The sequence below is a fragment of the Sardina pilchardus genome, chromosome 11 (genome assembly GCF_963854185.1).
Source record: "Sardina pilchardus chromosome 11, fSarPil1.1, whole genome shotgun sequence".
NCBI classification, from domain to species: domain Eukaryota; kingdom Metazoa; phylum Chordata; class Actinopteri; order Clupeiformes; family Clupeidae; genus Sardina; species Sardina pilchardus.
Window position 1 is genome coordinate 27,021,241 of NC_085004.1, and position 21,499 is coordinate 27,042,739.

General features: G+C 48.2%; 1 protein-coding gene across 3 annotated transcripts in view; it reads right to left on the bottom strand.

Moving 5' to 3' along the window:
• The window catches only part of furina (furin (paired basic amino acid cleaving enzyme) a), a 110,268-nt gene that overhangs the window by 83,589 nt on the left and 5,180 nt on the right, over window positions 1-21,499 (bottom strand). For all 3 annotated transcript variants that reach the window (XM_062548985.1, XM_062548986.1, XM_062548987.1), the window contains exon 2: window positions 19,556-19,963. In XM_062548985.1, the coding sequence (XP_062404969.1) occupies window positions 19,556-19,732 (177 nt within the window). In that variant the 5' untranslated portion in view covers window positions 19,733-19,963. The remainder of the gene's footprint in view (window positions 1-19,555; window positions 19,964-21,499) is intronic.

Sequence of the window (21,499 nt, forward strand, 5' to 3'; positions counted from 1 at the left end):
TAAACGCGGCCCGGCGTCGTGAGCATCCATCAACAGTTATGGCTGGGCTTGACGGCGCGGCCTGTCCCCGTCTCCATCCCGGGACGGCGTTCCCCACCGAAAGTTTGGATGATCGATGGGATCGGCTGTTTTGGGAAAGCTCTCCCTCCTTGTCTCCCAGCCCGAGTTTGTCCAGGCTGTTATGGGGAAAGATGGATGATTCCTCGGGCTCTCTTGCTGTGCTGCACCTCAAAGAGGCTTTTTTTTTATTGCGTAAGAGTCTCCTCTAAAGCAATGTGCAATACGCCATTGGCAGTGCATCATCCATTTCTCCCAAATTCAACCCTCAACCCCCCAAAAAAACAATAAAAGACAAATGAAAATATAAATGAATGCCTCAGGGACTGGTGAATGTTTTGACCTTGATAGTTCTAGGTGTGTGTGTCTGCATGTGTGTGTGTGTGTGTGTGTGTGAGAGTGTGTGAGTACGCAAACAAAATCTGGGTCCCTTCTCTCGGTTCCAGAACATTCCATTCTCTCCCCAGAGGCTTCTCTACACTCTGTCCTGTGGTGACATGGGGAGGTCAGTCGGTCGTCATGACAACACCACAGAGGTCACTGTTCGGCCTCCTGGTAGCCTGGCCGCACAGCCAATCAGACACACACAAACAAACACGCACACACACACACTCACTAAATCCCATTGCAATGGCAAAAACACAACATACTGACCATTCAATACCCTCCGAGCCCTACTGTGCAAAAAAAGCTGTGTGTGTTTGTGTGTGCTAAGACACGGTGGCTTATCCTTCGCAATCCAAGAGTTGCATCAGCCTCTGTGGTGTGTGTGTTATGGCAGCCAGGCAGACGTATAAATAGCCCCGTGAATAAACCGAGCTGATGCCAAAAGTAGATAATAAGCATGTGTAGCGTGCAGCGCGCTGCCCACAGCTTCAGCCCGACCTGGGCCAGACTGAGGGGGCCAGACTAAGCACTGGCCTGTCACTCCGTGGGACGGTGTGTGTTTGCCTGTGTGTGGGAGAGTGTGTGTGTGTGTGTGTGTGTGTGTGTGTGTTTATGTGTGTGAGTGTGTGTGTGTGTGTGTGTGTGTGTGTGTGTGTGTGTGTGTGTAAGTGTGTGTGTGTGTGTGTGTGAGTGTGAGAGAAAGAGAGAGAGAGATAGAGAGAGAGAGAAGGGTGAAAAACAGAGAGGAGAAGAAAATAAGTGAACGATCTTGAGTAAGAGTGAGTGAGTGTTTTGCTGAGTGACTGTCTGTTCATATGTGATAACATGGGAGCAGCTGATAAGCTGCCCTTCACCACTCACTGTGCTCCTCTCCTCCACTCTAACCCCACACACATACAGCCCATCTCTAGCCAGTCCATCTCACCTCTCTCTCTCTACCTCTCTCTCTCTCCCTCGCTCATCCTATTTCTCCTTCCCTCCCTCTCTCTCTCTCCGTCCCCAGGTGGTGTGGTGTGATGTGCTGTGGTCTGCTCCTGAGGGCACTAAGCACTGTAGTGTCTCTGTCTCTCTCTCTCTCGGTTTCTCTCCGTCTCTCTCTCGGTTTCTCTCTCCCTCACTCTCTCTCTATCTCTCTCTCTGCAGTGTCAGGCAGCCGTGGTCACCAGCTCAACTCTGAGCAACAGCAGGCGCCATCCTCTCCCTCTCCACAGTCACCATGTGGTTACTCATTACCCATCCCCACCTCTGAAGCTCTCCCTCTTTCCCTATTTCTCTCTCCCTCTTTCCCTCTTTCTCTCTCTCTCTCTCTGGCTTCATGTAGAGGCATGCTGAGGAGGGCCTACCACTGGGAATCGCTCATCTCCTCCTCCTCCTGTGCTCCTCAGTCAGGGAGACGGAAGCCTCTGGTAGCTTATAGGGCTTCATCCCAATCAGCCCTCAGCCAGTACAGACTGAAGAGGCTCTCGGGGAAGTGTGTGTGTGTGTGTGTGTGTGTGTGTGTGTGTGTGTGTGTGTGTGTGTGTGTGTGTGTGTGTGTGTGTGTGTGTGTGTGTGTGTGTGTGTGTGTGTGTGTGTGTGTGTGTGTGTGTGTGTGTGTGTGTGTGTGTGTGTGTGTGTGTGAGAGAGAGAGAGAGAGAGAGAGAGAGAGAGAGAGAGAGAGAGAGAGAGAGAGAGAGTGTGTGTGTATGGTGATAGATGGTAAAGACATACTTATTACCCCTCTTGCACCCTGCTGATAAACATGTGATGCAACCTGCTGTGCCCAGGACCAGGAGAGAGCAGCAGACTTCAAAAGAAACAAAGACAACACACTCCCACGCCTTTCCTTCAAATAAAGAAATGTGGACTCTAGATGTCTGAACATACTTCAATATGTTAAATTATAAATAACAAAGGATAGACAGCTCACGCACTGGACAGCCTTGAGTATTTATAGAAAACCTTCACCTCCAATAAAAAAAAAAGAAAGAAAGAACCCAAACCAACGCATTCATAAAACATGAAAAAAGAAAAGTTCAAAACATCTTTCAAAATAAACCTCAATGTCAAACCAGTTTGTTTCTAATAGGGACAAACACTGAAGTCAGCTCTGCTGGCAAAGGGAGGAGTTCGGCGGCTGTACCCACACACAGTCACTTAACCGCGGCCAGAGGTCCAGCGTCATGCTAGCTCTGATGACCCACACAAACATAACACCGGCATTCATACGCACCAACAGAGAGAGAGAGAGAGAGAGGACGAAAGACAGAAAGAGAGAGAAACACACACACACACACACACACACACACACACACACACACACACACACACACACTTGAACGAGCCGTCCATCTCCCTGGGAGTCTCCTGCAGCGTGGCCTGCTGGGAGCTCTCTGCTCTTCCTCACTCAGAATGCAGCTGATGGCTCATCCATATCGCTCTACTCTTACGACTCCCACCGCATATTTGGAGACGCTTCAACATACTGTCAGACACTCACTCATTAATATACGAGTACACACATACAGAGACACAGAGAGAGAGACACACACACACACACACACCGACAGACAGATACACAGACAGCAGAAGATTCACACAGAGATGTAGAGACAAGGGAGGTGTTCACCATGAAATAGCAGAAAGCTCGCTTGCTCACACACACACACACACACACACACACACACACAGAGAGAGAGAGAGCATGTTATTACAACACTGTGTGGGCAGCGAGCTTGCGGCTCCTTTGCAGGAACAAACAGCTGACTCACGTTACGCCCCTGGACCCGTCCCACCCTAAACTACTCCGAATCGCACGGATTCCTTAACAACCAAACACTCATAAACCGACACAAGGCCCACAACCACTTCACCAATATTTACAACAAGCCCTTCGCCAGCCAAACCAGCGCAGTCTCGCAACACTGCACACATTTACCAACATTGTTGTTCACACAAACTCGACAATGGCTTATTAATTAAGCTGGGATAGCAGGAGAGGGGGGGGGGGGGGGGGGGTGATACATCCAGACAGGCTGACACAAGCTCACTACGCTTCACCCACAGCTGCCAATGCAGACATTCACAGCTGGGTGCTAAGCTATGGACATAAGCTCATGGTTATGGCGAAAGAAAGGCTAACGACTAGACAGCTGATAAGGTCTGTGGACGTTTGAGGAAGCGGTGATGTGACATGGTTCTCACCTTGCACAATTAGGCCTAGTCACTGAGCCATGTCATTCCGAAGAACCGTGCTCTCCAGCCATTTAGTGCTGACCAACTGTGAGTGTGAAGAACTGGCTCACACCACGAAGAAAAAGAAAGCATGCTCACAAGCACACCATAAAAAGGGACCGGATAGATTAGGTTAGAGCCAGAACAACATCAACAAATCGGACAGTTATGAGCTGCAATTTAATTGTTTGTGTGTGAGGTTGACCAAGCAGGACTCTGAGAACAACAGGTAAGCCTAGTGTCAGAGCAGTTGCAGAAAGTCTTTACTTATTTATCGCTACCTAAGGTCTCCTTTGCAATGGAGCTTGATATTCCTCATTTCGTAAGTCGCTTTGGATAAAGACACCTGCTAAATTAATCAAATGTAAATATCAAGGTTCTCAAACCGACCGATCCACTGTTCTCGCCTGCGCTGGGCTGGTCTGTTCTGCTGCTGGTGATAGTGTGCCAGAGAAGCCTCTGGATTCCTGTAATTGCTTTGCACAGGGGGAGGCTTATGGGCAAGGTCACGACCTCTTCAACTGAGAAAATACACAAACAAGGGCTGTGCTTCGACTTGCAGCGGACGAAGTTCACAGCACACACAGCTGAGGGCATGTGTGTGTGTGTGTGTGTGTGTGTGTGGTAAATGTTACCAAAGTTTGTCAGTTTGTTCAACTTCCCAGAGGTGGGAGGGAGAAAGCGGGAGATATGGCTGGAAGGGGGGAGGAAAAGGCTGGGACAGAGCCTGACATGAAAGAGGGATGAGAAAAAAGGAGGGAAGGAGGGAAGACAGACACAGAGGAGAGCTTTGAAAAGGGCATCGTGGGAAGGCTAGGAGCCAGAACATGTAAGAGCACGACGACGACGCCGCCGCCATTAATGAGAGATACAACACAGCAGGGCCCAACAAAACAGGGCACAAACAAGACCCAAACAAACGGGGAGCCAAACGCTCAGAAAGAAAGACAGACTGGCTGACAGAGATGGAAGACAAGACAAACAGACGGACAAACAGACGGACATACGGAGACGGACCGAGAGGCGGAGAGACAGCGCGTGATGCGTCTGTGCTCCTGCTGCTGGGGTGTGGCTGTGGTTCCAGGGGAGGGGATGGGAGCTCTGACACCAGAGCCGGTGTGCTGCTGTGCTGTAGCCGCCCTGCTGATGAGGAAACGCCATCTAATCTGCCCACAGCCAGCCAGCTCTTCTCCACACTGACCAGGAGGCTCAGGCTCCCGCCGGAGCAGACAAAACACGGCCCATAGCCTCCCACTGTTTTGCTTCGCACACACACACACACACACACACACACACACACACACACTCTTTACTCCCCTCTAATGCCTTGGTTATACCTCTTTGTGGACTCACACGGCAGCTACGGACACCACAGAGATACCTGCTTTATGTCTCCATTCAACACATTCACACAAAAACGTCATCCTCCTATACAAAGCCTGTATCCACACACACACACACACACACACACACACACACACACACACACACACCCCTCAACTGCATTGCCTCGCCCATATCCCCTTTCTGCGCACACATTTAACAGAAAGCCAGTAAAAAACATAAAGATTTAAACATGCTGGATATTTGGGCGGCTCTCAAAGGGCCGGGTGGAAAAAGGCCCCCCTCCTCCCCGCACGCCTGGCTGTATCAGCGGGCTTACAGGCCTGCCGAGGACGGCGCGCTGACAGGTGCATGGGCTTCATCCAGACTCCTCATTAGACCAAGGAGCGGGATTTCAACTTCTTTGTCTTTAACAAGCGTTTTGTCCTTTTAAATTTGAAAAAGACAGAGGGATGGAGGGACGGAGGGAAGGCACACACACACCCGTTGCAGACAAATGAGCCCAGTGGACACACACACACACACACACGCATGAACGTGCACATTCAAGCGCGCACACACACACACACACGTGCATAAAAACATGCAGCCCATTTTTCTGCACTTCATTAAAAGCATGTCAGCCTGCTCTCTTTACAAGGAAAAGAGAGGGACAGAAGTGGGGGAGAAGTGTGTGTGTGTGTGTGTGTGTGAGGAGATGGGGTGTCTTAACCCCTTGCGCTCAGATACATCTGGCTTCAGTTAGCAGTTCTCTAAGCTGCCATTCCTCTCCCCTCTCCCAAAAGGGCTTGAACAGAGAGAGCGAGAGAGAGAGAGAAAGCAAGAGGGAGAGAGACAGAGAGACAGAAAGAGATGAATATAAAGAGTGGAGCAAAGAGATAGAGATTCCAAAGAAATAGAGACAGAGAGCACAGAGAGAGAGAGAGAGAGAGAGAAAGAAAGCGAGAAAGACTGAAGAGTAAGAAAAAGACGAAGAAAGAGTAACCACAGAAAGAAAATAGATAGCAGAACAAATAAAAAGAGAAAAAGAAGGATGGTGGGGGGCTCAGAAATGAGAAAGAGGGGGGAAAGAGTTTGTGTTTCCTTTGTGCAGCCCTGGACTAATTGCCCCGTAGAGAGAGCCAGTCTGGGGCATTAGAGGCTGGTGTTTGTGCTGGCCTGTGGCCCTGGGGGCCCTTAAGCCATTTGGGTGGTATTCACCTCCGCTGGAGGTTCGGGGGTCTGGCTGCCGAGGCCTGGCCTGATCTCTGGCTCTGTGCCGGGGGCCCCCGCTGGCTCTCGGGCCCTTGTGTGTGTGTGTGTGTGTGTGTGTGTGTGTGTGTGTTGGGAGGATTGGTGCGCTTCAGGAGGGGGTGCTGTTGATTTGGGATGAGGAGGTGTGGGTGTGGTGGTGGTGCAGTGTCCAGACACTGACGTCACCCTGCAGCTTGTGGGAGATTTCTCCTCGCTCTCTCCCTCCTCTCCTCCTACTCTCCTCCTACTCTCTCCTTCCTCTCTCTCTTCCTCCTCCTCTCTCTCTCTCTTTCTCCCTCCGTTTGTCCAAAAGGACACGTATTTGTGGTCCCTTGCGATCATCCTTCCTCTTAACTGTGCGCTCGTAACGCACTCTGGTTTGATTTATCGTTGGTTCGCCATGCACCACAGAGAGAGGGAGAGAAAGAGAGAGAGAGAGAGAGAGAGAGAGAGAGAGAAAGAGAGAGAGAGGGGGAGAGAGAGAGAAAAAGACAGGCAAAGAGGGAAAGGGAAAGGGTTGGCGGGAGTTTCCGCAACGGCCCATGGACCAGGTAGATTTATAACAGCAAATCTAGGATTAGCTCCTAAATGGCCCGGAATCTTCCCCAACATCGCCATATAAAGGCTCCTCGTAAACACACTCGAGTAAATAATTCAGAGAAACTTTTAGCAGTTTAGTAACCCTGTGAAATGAGGCTAGCACAGTTGGTGTCAACAGCTGCAGATGATTACATGTGTTTGTGAACCAAGTGTGTGTGTTTGGGTATGTGTGTGTGAGTGTGTGTACGTGTGTGTGTGTGTGTGTGTGTGTGTGTGTGTGTGTGTAAAACTGTTATTTAAACGTCTCAGACTAAAAAATAACATTGAGCACACTCCCGTTCAACAACTGAGAGTTATGGAACTTTGAGGCCATAATGAGCACGTACTGTAGGCTAGCAAAACGTTAAGCACAACAGCCAGGCCAGAGAGGGAGAGAGACACTGGAGGGGAAAAACACATCTCACCTCAGAGAACGGCATCACTCTGCACAGCCCAGCTTACTGTGCGGACCCTAACAGACGCAAGCCCAAATGTCTCTGTGTGTTATTTATTGTCGTGCTTCCCAAGTGCAGCAGCCGCAGCTCGCGGGCCAACATGTGGTCAGCCACAGCCGTTTGGGGAATGGAAAGGACAGTGAACGTCACAGTGACTGAGTGGAGCCGGGAAGAAACTTCTGGAGGCCGACAGAGGAACCATTTTTTAGTTCTTTTTTTTATTTATTTATTTATTTTTTAAACGAAGGACTTTTATTCTGTAGAGGAGACCTGTATCGGAGACTTGCCCACTGAGAAGCCAGTTGAGCCTGGAGCTACGGACTCCGAATGCGTTTTGAAACAAAACTTTCCCAGCGCTTATTCTCCTTCTCAAAAAAAAAAAAAGAATGAAAAAGAAACAAAAAGGAGAAAAAAAAGAATGAAAAAAGGAATGCAGAGAAAGAAAAAAAAACATACACGCATTTCAACCCTGAGGAGAGAGATGACAAGCTAGTCTGCGTGAACAAATGGATTGCTGTCAGAAGCTACACGGCTACACTTTGTCCTTGTGCGCTGGGTTCTGTTTCGGGAGGACGCGTTCACCTCTCCTCTCTCCTCTAGCCGGGCCCGGTAGCACAGGAGAATAATAGAGCTGTCAATCAACTCTCTTCATTAAGCTGCTACACATAAATACAACCAGGGAACGGTGACACAACCCGGGGGGAGGGAGGGAGGGAGAGAGAGAGAGAGAGAGAGAGAGAGAGAGAGAGAGAGAGAGAGAGAGGGAGAGGGAGGGAGAGAAGGAGAGAAGGAGAGAGAGGGATGGGCAAAGTACAGTGAGAGAGAGCAGAGGCAAAAGAAAGGAGAATAGCGAGAGAAAAGTGGTTCTGGTCGGTGAGTTGCACTGCTCACACACACACACACACACACACACACACAACATGTGGGCAGTGGAATAGGACAGAGTACAAGGTCACAGAGTGCAAAGCCAACAGACCACAGGAATTAAACTATAGCATTGACTAAGATGAGGAGGACACAAAAACACACACACACACACACACACACGCACACACACACACACACAGCGAGCAGCCAATTCCACACTTCAAGGTACACAAACACACAATCACCAATGCCATGCCTTCACAAGCAAAGTCCACCGCCAACACACTCCCCAGTCCCCACACTACTAACTCCTGTCCTGTCTGCAACTCTCTCTCACTCCACTCTTCTCTCTCTCTCTCTCTCTTTCTCTCTCTCTCTTTCTCTCTCCCTCTATCTGGCTTTATCAGAATCTTTCCGTTCTCACACTTTTCCTCAGTCCCCCACTCTCGCTCTTTCCCACAGCCCGTCACACGTCTGGCCTCGCTTGCTCTCTCCACACCAGACCACATTCAGGACCCCCTCGTCCGCACCAGAGAGCCGCCATCAAAAATTGATTGCATCTATTGCACAAGTGTGTCTCCTTACAAAACACTGTACGATGTGGTGCAATATTTATGCTCAGGAAAGCGTGCTGACTTCTTAGCTCCTTTCCTTCTTCAATAACACTCAGCTGATAGGGCCGAAGACAGACAAACTGCATGCCCAGCCACACATGTCTGCACATCTCACACACGCGCACACACCACACACACACACTTACAGTACACACACACACACACACACTCAAAAAGAGCAGCTATGTAACCCAAGAACCTTGCTTTGCCTTTGTCATGACACTCTGCTGTCATCGTTGTTATTACCCCATTACAAACATTTCAGTGCCAAAATATACATATTCATTTTTCCTCGTCTCTCTAGTGGTCTCTCTCTCCCCTTCTCTTTCTAAGAGACACACAAACACACACACACACACACACTCACACACACACACACCAGTGTTTCCCACAGATTAGAAGGCAATGTGTGGTGGTCGCCCCATGTCTGGGGGGGGGGGGGGGGGGGGATGGGGGAGATGCACCCATATTTTTTCATTGCATCACCTTTTTATCGCTCTCCTTTCATATAATGTAATTTTGTTTTTTTTTACCAAGATGTGAAGCTTGTCTTTATTTGAAACACACACACATTATGTAATTATTTACATTATATAGGCCTATACTGACATTTCTGATATTCATAACAGCAAACTTTATGCAGATTATAGCCTACTATTCATATTACACCTCCACTTCTTACATTCAGCTGTCTGGTTGAAGCCTCAAAATATTGTAAACATAGCAGGCTAAGCTTATCATACTCTACTGGTTGGACTGTTCAGTTTCCCCACATGTGTTTAAGTTTCAAGGTAAGCTAATACTTTTTCTCCTTGGGTCAGTCAACTTGAATGCAAGAGTTTTAATCAAATGTCTGCAGCATAGCCTACTAATGATGCTAACCGAATATAACAGTAATTTAGCTAGTCGTCTTCTGTGCGTCAATGCGTCCACAATTGTGAATGTTTTATTTGGATTAAATGTGCATGTGGAGGGCGGCTGTCTATTAAGCGCGCACGAGAGCGGGCCAAGGAGAATGAGTTTACTTCTACTGTTTGGTAATTAAGTTGCACGCATAGACTGCAAAAGTTGCGGGAGAACTTTATGCTTCTACCCGAGCAGCGTCATGCAGGTGCATCAGTGCGACCACCGATGATCTCGTTGGTTTTCATGGAGACAGACAGCCGCGGTGTGCACGGAGGGTAGGGGCTGTGCGTGTTTGTGTGTATGAGAGACAGACGCGCAAGTGACAGAGAGGGAGCGCAGGGAAAGGAAATTCAGCTTTACGAATGCTGCGTGTTTTTCAATAGCGTTTCAAAATAAGAATAAATAAATAAATAAAAGAATAACGAAACGCAATATGTGGCGGCCGGTGCTGAATCTGTGGCGCACCGCCACAAATTTGTCTATGTGTGGGAAACACTGCACACACACACACACACACACACACACACACACACACACACACTAACACACACAAATAGAGCCTATTCTTTCTAGTTCACCTCTGTCTCTTGTAGATACTAGGCAACTTTCTCACTGCAACAGTGAAGTAGTGTGTTTTGGTTAGTCATGTCTCTCAAGCTGCAGTCAGTCCGTCAGTCTGCCCTGGTTCACACCATTTCTCCTGCTGAAGGGTGGAGCGCTGGAGAGAGAACCCAACACCCACCCACAGCAGTCCGCTGTAGGAGACAGGAAGCATCACGGAGGGAGGAAAGAGACAGATGGGGAGTGAGAGAAAGCAGGACCGAGGGAAAGAGAAGGAAAAAGAGAAAGGAAAGATGGGGGAGCCCACACCCACCCAGAGGAGTCCGCCGTAGGAGACGACAACGTGGTGGGAGAGAAAGAGAGCGAGAGAAGGAAAGTGTTTGAAAGCAAGAGGGCGGGATAGAGAAAGAGAGAGGGAGAGGAGGACAGAAAGGGAGAGAGGGAGAGAGAGAGAGAGGGTTCCCATGGACGTAGCCTTATTACTGTACGTTTGTAGATTCCTGACTGTTCTTATGGAGCCATGGGAATCCGTCAAAACAGTCATTTATCATCTGTGAGCAGGGCAACGGGGGGAGGGCTCCACTGCCAGTAGGGACTGCCTGCCTCTCTGCCTGGATGTGTGTGGTACCACATTGGGGTGTGTGTGTGTGTGTGTGTGTGTGTGTGTGTGTGTGTGTGTGTGTGTGTGTGTGTGTGTGAGACTGAGTGATAGATGGAACGATAGAGAAAGTGCATGGCTGCAAAAGCGAGAGAGAGAGAGAGAGAGAAAAATAGAGAGAGAGAGAGAGAAAGAGAGAGGGAGTGTGTGTGTGTGTGTGTGTGTGTGTGTGACATTAGACTAGTGAATTTAGCACTAGTGTGGCAGAGCAGCATGCTGGTGTGTGAAGCTCTCACTGCATGCATGCATCCCGCTGGCATGCTACACCACAGCTCAGAGGCAGGCGCTGGCGTGTGTGTGAGGGTGTTTGATCACAAGAGGAGGCAAACAGGGAAGATGGCACTTCTTTCACACACACACACACACACACAGAGAAGACTGCCACCCCCAAAACATGCAGACACACCGCACCACCACATCAGATGAAAAACAACAAGGTCACTTCCAGGCTCTAGTTATTTCCTGTGTGTGTGTGAGAAAGAATGAGAGAGAGAGAGAGAGAGAGAATGAGAGAGATGGAGAGAGGGGAACGGGCAAAGTACAGTGAGAAAGAGCAGAGGCAAAAGAAAGGAGAACAGAGAAAGAAACGTGGTTCTGGTCAGTGAGTTGCAGAGAGGGAGAGAGAGAGAGAGAAAGAAAGAAAGAGAAAAAGAAAAAAGAAAGAAAGAACTGTGAATGGGAAGAACATATGTCTCCGGGCGTTGTTGGACCTGCTGACTGCAGGTGGCTAGCGGTGTTAACGGTGGACTTTGAACTGAGCGTGTGCGAGAAAAACCGTAGGCTCATTAACACAGTTCCTGCTCCTTGCATCTGGACGGCCACAATTTCGCATAACCAGCGCTTGAGGACCGGAATCATAATGAGCATGTCCACTATTCTTTGTTCTGGGTGTTAAACGTTTTCAAAGAAAGATCTGAATACTGATGCAGTGTACACTCAGCAGTCCCTTCTCTCTCTTTTTCTCTCTCTCTTTCTCTCCCTCTCTCTCTCTCTATCTCTAGTTCTCCGTCTGTATCTCTTTAGCACGCACAAACAAACCCACACAAGAGTTGTACTACTCTGCCCACTGATGTACTTTCTGATTAATGTATTACTCAGGTCTACATGCTTTTTCTAAGTGTCTCGCTTCCAGTCAATCAGTCCGTCCGTCCGTCTGTGACGCACGATAGAGGGGCCGCCATCTCCTTTGGCCCCCAGGCTCTCTGCACGGCCCATTGAGCAACAGTGTAACCTCCAAAACAGCAGCGCACACATGCCAACTGGTTGAGAAAAGGGGGAAATTCACTGATGTCGCGATTCACGCTTCAATTCTCAGAAATGCCCTATATCAGGCGATTTGTTACTGATATTCATTGGCACAACGTAATGGTGGTTTGACAGGGGCAGATTTGAAAGCCAAAATGTCATTCTGTGTCAAATCAGATAAGCTTGTTGTTGCAGCGTCTCAGATTTTGTTCAAACTTTGTCTATATTATGAATGGGCCCCATGCGCTTGTTCAGATCTTATTTTTTCCTGCCCCTGATATTCAATTTTGTTTTATAGCCTGGAACACACATTATCTGGGAAGCAATGTTTGGGCAGTAACATTTAGAAGTGTTTTTCATAGCCAGCACAAATGTTATCTGGCGGAGAACAAACATGTTCTCGATATGACTGTCACTGGACCATTAAAAGTTTGTATGGCGTGGCATATCAGTATCCAACATTGTGACACAGGGCCGCTCTGAGAACGGAGTGGTGAATGACATCAATGCATCCCCCCCCCCCATTCATAGTAATCTGTGCCACTACGATGGCATCCCACAGCCACTTTCACATGGCTCACTGAAGTCAACCCGCCACCCACATCATATTCAATGCAGACACAGAGAGCAAAGACGGGGTTTTTAAACACACACTCAGTCAGTCCCTCTGAGCCATTCACCTTGTCTCTCACCGTGTGGATTGCAGGGAGGCTTTTGGAGGGGTGGGGTGTGTGACACACACACACACACACACACACACACACACACACACACACACACACACACACACACACACGTTAGCTTAGCGGGAGACAATTCTCCCAAGGACAATGAAGTCATAAAGGCCCCCTACCACCTTCAATAACACACCTGCGATCTGCTCTCACACACACACACACACACACACACACACACACACACACACACACACACCAAACACCCCTCCCAAAAGCCAAAAGCTCAGCGCGCACAGCTGGAGGAAATTCTTCAGCAGATCCATTTCTGAGAAATAAAACCCCCTACGTTTTGCGGTGGCCATAAAAAACCTGCTTTGATCGTGGGACTAATGATGCTTAAACACCAGGAATGGAACAAGGGCTTTTCCCTGGAAACAAAGAGGAATGAAAAAGGAGTGAGAGAAAGAGAGAGAGAGAGGGAGAGACCAATATAAACGCCTCAATCTGAAGTATAAGGAAAAATGGACCAACGTTTATAGTAAATTGAATCATCATACACAAACTAAATAACAAAACTACACAAACAAAACCACACACATGCACACTTTCACGACATTCCAACATGTCCACCCCCCACCCCTCCCAATACTGCTCAGTGTTCCTTAAATGACAATGAGGCCAGTTTGATCAGATAAGGCCTAACATCGGCGCTGTCCAGATGTACCCGTTCCACGCGGTTTCTCTCCTCGGGTTTTTACCCACAATGCCCTCCGACGCCCTCGTCCTCTGGGGCGCCATCCTCCCCTGCGCTCGACTTTGGCTCTCGACTCCAGTCGCGCCGCGAGGGGCCAGGGCGGCCGTGAATCAGCCACACGCCAGCGCAGTATAACGATAAGAGGTGTCTGGACAAGCTTCAGAGCCCGTGTTCGGGGGGAGGGAGGGGGGTTGGGGGTCAGAAAGGGAGTAAAAAAAAGGAGGCGCGTTCTCCCTCTAACCAACCCACACGAACACACACACACACAGAGAGAGAGAGAGGGAGAATTGGGTTTGAGGGCCCCAAAGCACTCGCCGACCAGGCAGCGAGTCGCCCTCACCCCACCCTTGGTCCTGACATAAATCTAACGTGAGCGCTCCTCATTACCATTCTCAAATCACCACATTCATTACCTTGCGCTTCAGCGCAGCCGCTACGTTATGGGCCGTCTCGCTCATCCCACCCCCATCGCCCCCCCAGCCAGCCTCCCCCGGGGGGGTTGTCGGTCCGCTCGTTGGCCCTGCTTTTATATCCTTAATGGGGTTCTCAAAACGTGACGACCTCTGCTGCGTTCGCCCCCCCGCGACACACTTCGCCGTGTCACGAGCCCGACGGCGAGCGCGCCGCCCGGCGAATGAAGTCGTCAGCGCTCGGCTGAAGGACTCCCGACGGCACCGTGGGTCGTGCGAGACGTGTGGCGCAGCTGCGGTGTGAGCGTGTGCGTGGGTGAAGGGAGGGCGCCCGGGTGGTACGGGCGGGGGTGGGTTCGGAACGAGGAATTCCAGCTGCGTTCGTTTACCGCGGAGTTAAGAACGTGGCCGTGATTTGTGGTCTTGGCTCTGAGGTAGGTTAGTGGGTGGGTGGCTGGTTTGAGGCGGGGGGGGGGGGGGGGGGTTGGGGGGGATGCTGGCAGCCACTGAAGGTCAAGAGAGACGTCAGCAGCCAGCAGGCAGAGAGGACAGGCGAGGAGATTTAAATCTAAAGGCTGATAAAGAGCGGGGGTGGGAGGTGAAGGGCGGGGGGGGGAGAGGTGTGAGGATGGCCAGGTGCAGCCTGCGCTCTCGCGCTCGCCCTTATCTGAGTTATGGTGGGCGTCCGCTAATCTCGCCAGAGACGTAAAACACGGCACGGGCTGGTGTGAGGCGGGGGCACAGGTCAAGATAGCGGGAGAGAGGAAATGAGAGAATGGACCGGAGAGACCGGCCGAAAGCAATCAGACAGAGGAAGAAACTCAGCGCTGGGGAGGAGGGGGGTGGGGGTGCGAGAAAGAAGGATAGAAAGAAAAATGGAAATCTGATAAGTTCCTCCCAACTCAGCCTTAAATGATTCAGGGCCACAGCCTTAGCTGGTGGGTGCTAATGTTGTCCATCAGTCGGGAAACATGTTTCTTCTTAGCACTTCTTAGGTCGTCTACCATATGAGAATCTCATTCTTATGACGGCGATAAGGAATGAGCTGTTGTCTGTCTGATCAAAGAATTTTGCGGGCTGCTGTTCACAGACATTCACCAAAATCATTCCAGCATGTGAAAAAGCTTGATTGATTTCAAAAAGTAGCCTACGAAACAGAACTTTCCAATGTCAGGGCTAATTGAAATAGCATTAAATATGAAATGTACGCGCATACTAGCCTACATTATAAAATATAGTTGACGTCAAAAGAAGAGAACTAGGTCTGAGTTTGTGAGTATTCTTTTGGAGGTCCCCTTGGGCCTCTGTGGAAGCATGCAAGCTTGACTTACTAGACCGATTTCAGGCAGTGGATGAAAAGTTAAGCCGATTTTTCCAACAAATTGAGCCACGAAAAACTGAGGAAGCCTCCCTTGAGCCAGACCCAAAAGGCTTTCTTTCAAAAGGACAATGTGAGAGAGAAAGAGAGAGAGGCGAGAGGCAGTTTGATTAAAGGCCATATATTCTTGACTGACCAAACACAGTCTTTACGAAAGTCTGGTCCAGGGCCAACGGCAGCCATATGGTTGCAATGCAGAGGCTCTACAAGCTATGCCAGTTAGGCTAAATCACATTCGCGGTGCAAAATAACCGATTCGGCCGATGGAGCAACCAAAATTGGCTCGTCAGTCGAGGGAGAAACCCAATACGATCTGCACCATTTAGACCTGACTAATAACAAGCGGTTCTCATTCCCATGCTAATACGCCTATCGCCAGCTTAACAGGGCATTGAAGCAAGCGTAGAATACCCAACAAGAAAGTTCACTTTTCAGTCAATTCTCGAGTCACAGCTTTCCATCCCCTTACCTTGTCTCTCATGTTCGACGCGGCAGTGCGTTTGTGTTAATTACTTCAGCGTCATCTTCATCTGTTACAAACACAACGGAATAATTGCCATTTCGTCTCCCGTCAACAACAGTAACAACTTCTGATCAGCCAGCCAGACTGGTCTCAAGAGAGGCCACTAATTACAAATTGATTTCCACTCTGAGGAGAAAGGACAGAAGCATGTGAATAGTCCTTGGGAAGAAAATAGGGCCCATGTCTGTCAGCGATAAGCACACAGATAACCAAGCCCTAAGAGGATGACTCCACCCTTTAATTAACTGTGAGACTTGGACAGACCAGAAGTGATGGAACCAGTACAAAGCATCCAAAGGTTGGACATACACAGGAAATAGAAAACAAGATAAGAAAAATTAAATAAAAAAACAAGGTGCCCACTACCTTATAAAGTCACTCTCAACCTGACAGGACCTCTAACTCCTGCTGATTGAGAATTCGTTTCACCCAAATAGCCCAGGCAATTTAGCAAAGAGTCCACTGAAGGACAGTTTTAGCCGTAGGGCCCTCACAGATCTTCAGCAGAAAAGCCCCAGCCCACACACACACAGACATATACACACACCACCCCCTTGGCGGCCATTTTCCAAAATGTCTCCCACTCCAAGCGTTTGTGGAGCACTGAGCTCCCCCCTGTCAGAGTGCTTGGAGGTGCCAGAGAGTTATGGGTCTCCCTCCTACTTCAGTGTCTCTCCCTGAGGCTATCATTTCCATCAATTACCACCCTGCTGGAGCCCACGCTCCAATCAAACCACGTTAGGCAGAGGGCTCCATACATCACACAAGCCCTGAGCAGGTCGGCAGGCCATTATGGAGTCTTGAGTTGTATATGGAATTCACTCCCTCAGCGTCCCACAAACCAAATTCCAAATGGAGGGTTTTTTCCCCCTCAGAAATTGCATTCCGTTTGCAACATTTTGGAAGAAAAATAGACATTGATGGCCAGAGTCTTGGAGCTTTCGCTTTCTCAGATCGTGCGTAAGGGACGCGCAGTGTGCCACAAGGCAAGGTTTTGCTTGGCGGGAAGAAAAGCCTTTCGCGCTCATTTACACACAGAGTTTTACGTCTGTAATTACTAAATTAAACATTTCTGGAGAGACGCTTGTGGACCGTGTGTGAGTATGTAGCCATGAAACAGGAAGTCATGAAAGATGGAGAGAGTTGAGTTGCGGAAATGATCGCACTGTAAACAAGCTCATTCCTCTCATGCCAGCAGTTGGAAGGGGTCTCTGATGCAACCAGAGACTAGAACGGCACGCTGACAGGATATGTTTAATTCATTTCAACACCCACCCACTGTGCTAACTATATGCAAACGGAGGAAGCTCAATAATTCAAAGGGGTCGCAGCAGAGAAACCGAACAGATAATGAAAGGAAATAGGAGAAACGTAGGAACACGGCAGCATATCCTAAATCTTAACCGCTCGTGACATCAGTGGATCCCGCGCTTGTCTTTTCCCTAGACAGAGGTTCATCTACCAGTTTCGGAGTTCAAAGTCCTTCGCAGCAGGAAAGCACTGTATGTACCTGGGTCAGAGGACTGTGTGCCGCATCATCTGTTTCAACAAGCCCACATGCACACACTGTCCAAACAGTGTTGTTCAAGAGAGGTCTATAAACCACAGGGACAGCTGTTTCAGGAAGGTTGAAAGGTAATGGTGTCTGTTCTGTTTCACTCTCAGTGGAACCAAAAATGTTCAACGGCCGCCTTTTCAGTTAACCAAAAAGGACAATGACAGTGTAACACACAAACCAAGGCAACGTCATAAGGGATTTTTGACAAAAGATTGAACTACCTATCTTACACTAATGTGTAAAAAAAAAACAATACAACAACAGAATACCTTTAGAGACAGCTCTGCGCCAGAGAGGACAAAGCCCATTTAAAATATGCGACAGACAAAGAGCAGGAAGAGAGGAAAATGGGTGGGGATGAGGCGGGAGAAGGGGTATTCCACATGATTGTGTTGCGGCGAGAATTTCAACACCTGATCTTAGCACTGAGGGCATGACAGGCGTCATTCAGAAGGAACAGTAAAAGCCTCCTGTTACACCCCTGCTGAGCCGGGAAAAGGGGGGGGGGAAAGCCGTTGGGCTCCACCACCTCCCTGGGTCTCATATCATCTCTGTTGCTGTTTGGACCATTTTTAGCAAAGATAGAGTTAAGAACCACCTCCTGTGAAAGAAAAAAAAAGACCTCCATTCCCAACCTGGAGCTGTTTTGAGCAAGAACATTGGTTCTCCATTACAGTTCTCTCTCAAGTACGAAAACAGCCCCGCTGATCAACGCGATATCGTGAAGCGGGCCCTTCAGGAGCGCTTCCAGTCCTATCGCCGTCTCCTCAGAGGTAATGAGAGTGGACATGGCACAGGAAGCATGGAGGCCAGATAAGGCTGCTGTAGTGGCGAACACACAAGCCTGGAGAGCTTCACCAGCATTCCGACTGGCTCTAATACCAAACAGCTTGACCGAGTAAGCATTCTTACTGTAGCTGTTTTTTTTTGTTGCTATTTGTTGTGTCCTACCGCTCCTACCGCAACTCCTCTGACAGTTAGCTGTGGTGGAGCATCAAAGACGTACTAAAAACAGGAACTCATCAAATTTACATTTTTACTTTCATATTCTCACATTAGACTCTTCATTGACTCAGTCAGCGCACCAATGCATTTCCATGAAGAGATGATTCAGGGTGCAGAAATTTCCTCCACGGCCAGAAGAGTGCTTATCACAAGATTCTGCAGAGTAGGCCTGACAAGGAATGCTGACCTGGGCAACACCACTGACTTGATCCTAATCCCTTCTCTTGATTGGTCAGGAGGACTTCATTAGGTTCTTCCCGATGAACAGAAACTGACCGACTGTCAGTAATGCCAGAGGAGCTCACACATAACCCATAGCATACATGGAGAATTATGTCTCTGTCAGCAGTTATTAAAAAGACTTGAGACAACTCTGTAACTGGAAATGAGGCTGTAACACTTGAGATGAGGAACAGCAGTGGACTCTAAAGTCTTTGGCAGCAACTTTGGTTTCCTACACTACTGTGACCTCCATTGCGTCAGCCCCGGTTTCCAAGATCGAACAAACATGTCCACACCCTCTTATCGTCTATAAGCTCCAAAGTTCCTTGTAAATTAACCTGCCTTACAAGTATCTACTGTGAGCAGATGCATTTACAGGCCAATCTCTCATAGCTCTTCAGTTCAGATCATATTACCTTACATAACACACACACGGAAGCAAAGGCGCACGCAAATACACTTACACGGAAACACAGGCGTACACACAACCCAATAGTTAAACAGCAATTCCAGAAAACCCATAACATTTCAGACAGTACAACATGCTCACACAAGACCACACACACATTCCTGAGAAGCTCCATTCACTAGACACCTATACCCTGACGGTGCCCACATGTGATGTGAAAGAAAATTGTTGATAAAACCAAACAAAAAAAAAACTAAATTCTAAGTTAAAATAACTTTTACACACTGTTCACACATCCAAACATGTTTACAACACAACGCACAACCTAACTCCGGTTCAATTATTTCAGCGTTCCAAAACCTACTGGGCTCCATACACACAATTTTAAGTTTCTCTCAGTCACACTTACACTAACTTACACTAAGATAGATATTGTTCACATCAGAAACACGTAACGCATTAGGTATGTACACACACCCACACTTTAACTCTGTACTCACATGTCCAAGGTTGACAAAGCCGTGCTTCTCGGCGATGCGGTTGGCCTCTGGCTCCCCACCGTTGATGTGGACAGCCCAGGTGTTGGTGTAGACCTTCTCAGCCAGGCCTGGGCTCAACGACACGGTCAGGGCGAGCAGCACAGTCCCCAGCAGCAGGCGAGCAGACTGGAGATCCATCAGAGGGCCTGAGTGGTGGAGGGGGGAGGGGGGAGGTAGGGGGGTTGGTGAGGTCTTTGGCAACCGACGCGGTGCGACCCAAGTCCCGGAGCACAGGCGCCTTTGTGGTGGGCCTGCACTAGCCTTGGTACTTGCACGGCAGGGGCGTCAGCTAGCCGGGAGATGCAGAGGTGGAGAGAGATGAAGGGATGGATGGAGGGAGTCTCGGAATCAGTACAGCAAAGAGATCACCTGGCGACAGGGGAAAGGAGAGTATTTAAGCAATGAGGCTTCCCAGGGGGGAAAACATGACACATAATATCAAGTAAATGGACACCCTGCTTTGATGATTCAAGCTACAAAATACAGTCTGCGAAACAGAAGGGATTGAATTAAGGCTGACTCCACTAAAACTAAGTAGGTATTCCAATTCCCTGGGTCACAGACAAATGGATTTTTTTGAGTCTTCATAAAAAATCTTTCAATAAATTACTTTAAATTGCCCTGCATACTACAGTAATGCCACTGAACTTACATAAATAATTTACCTGTGTATTGTCAGTGAGCACAATACATTATATAGCCTATTGATCGTATGTCAAGTGTTCCTTGTTGCTTCATCTCTAAATAGATGTCTATTATCATACTGCCTTTTCAACCAAGAAAAGCATACATTTCCAATCCTCTCAGGAAATTTCAACTGACGACTGGATTTCAACATGGCAGGATATGAAAAATAATGCAAAGTAGACATGTTTGTTTATATAAGCAACACAGTATTGGGCATGATGTCACTCCACTGCTGTGGACAAGAACCCATGGTTCCAAAAATGCTACATAGGAAAAAGGAAAAAAACACAGACTAATGCAACATGAGCCAATGAAAGGGTTGAGTTGACACGGTATGAGCGCAAAAACTTCCAAAATGCTGCATGTTCTTAAACAATCTTCAGTCTTTGTGGTCAATATGTTAATTCCAATTACACAAATATGTAAACTCAGAAATCAAGATATATCAAAACGACAACATTTAGAGAAGAGCCAACAGCTAGAGAGAGGGTGAGAGAGGGGTCAGCAGAACAAGAGGAGAAAGACAGAGTGACAGACTTCTAAAATGGATGAACAGTTTGTGTTCCCCTGAGGCAAGGCACTAACAAGAAACCCATGTCAGTTAAAATATTTCTCTCCGAGAAATGGCAAAACGACTCAGCACCCTTGCTGGACTTCCTCAACCATGTGGCGCAAGATTAACGCTATCTTTCTTTCTTTCTTTCTTTCTGCCTGGCCCCCCATTCACTACTTCAGTTACATATTGGGAGGTCATAGGGGTACATCTGGCCGTGACTGCTAGACACCAACTGTGTAAAAGCCCACCTGTAGAACGTTGAAAAGCAGTCTTCCTGTGGTCAGTTGGTGTACTGAAGACTTAAATAATGAACATGGCACCTATACTTCAACTACATGAATCTGACTTGCATTAAAGATTTGAGCATTTCATGCGCGCATTCAAACACGATTTTAAATTAAATCTCAATCTTCCTCCATCCTCTCCCCATGCTGCCTAGTCTATCAGCTGCAGTATTCAAAAATGTGACATCCCTGGAAGCCCATGCATAATTTAGAAATTGTATGAGCTTCTGATTGAGTGAATGAGGTAGGGGTGTGCAAAAATGTATCTAATTTAATCATTCATTCACAGTCATTTTTAAAACTTGTCCTTTAAAATATCAATCTATTGGTCTACATTTCTGGATCAAACTTTTAGGCTATACTGGGCATTTCAGCAAA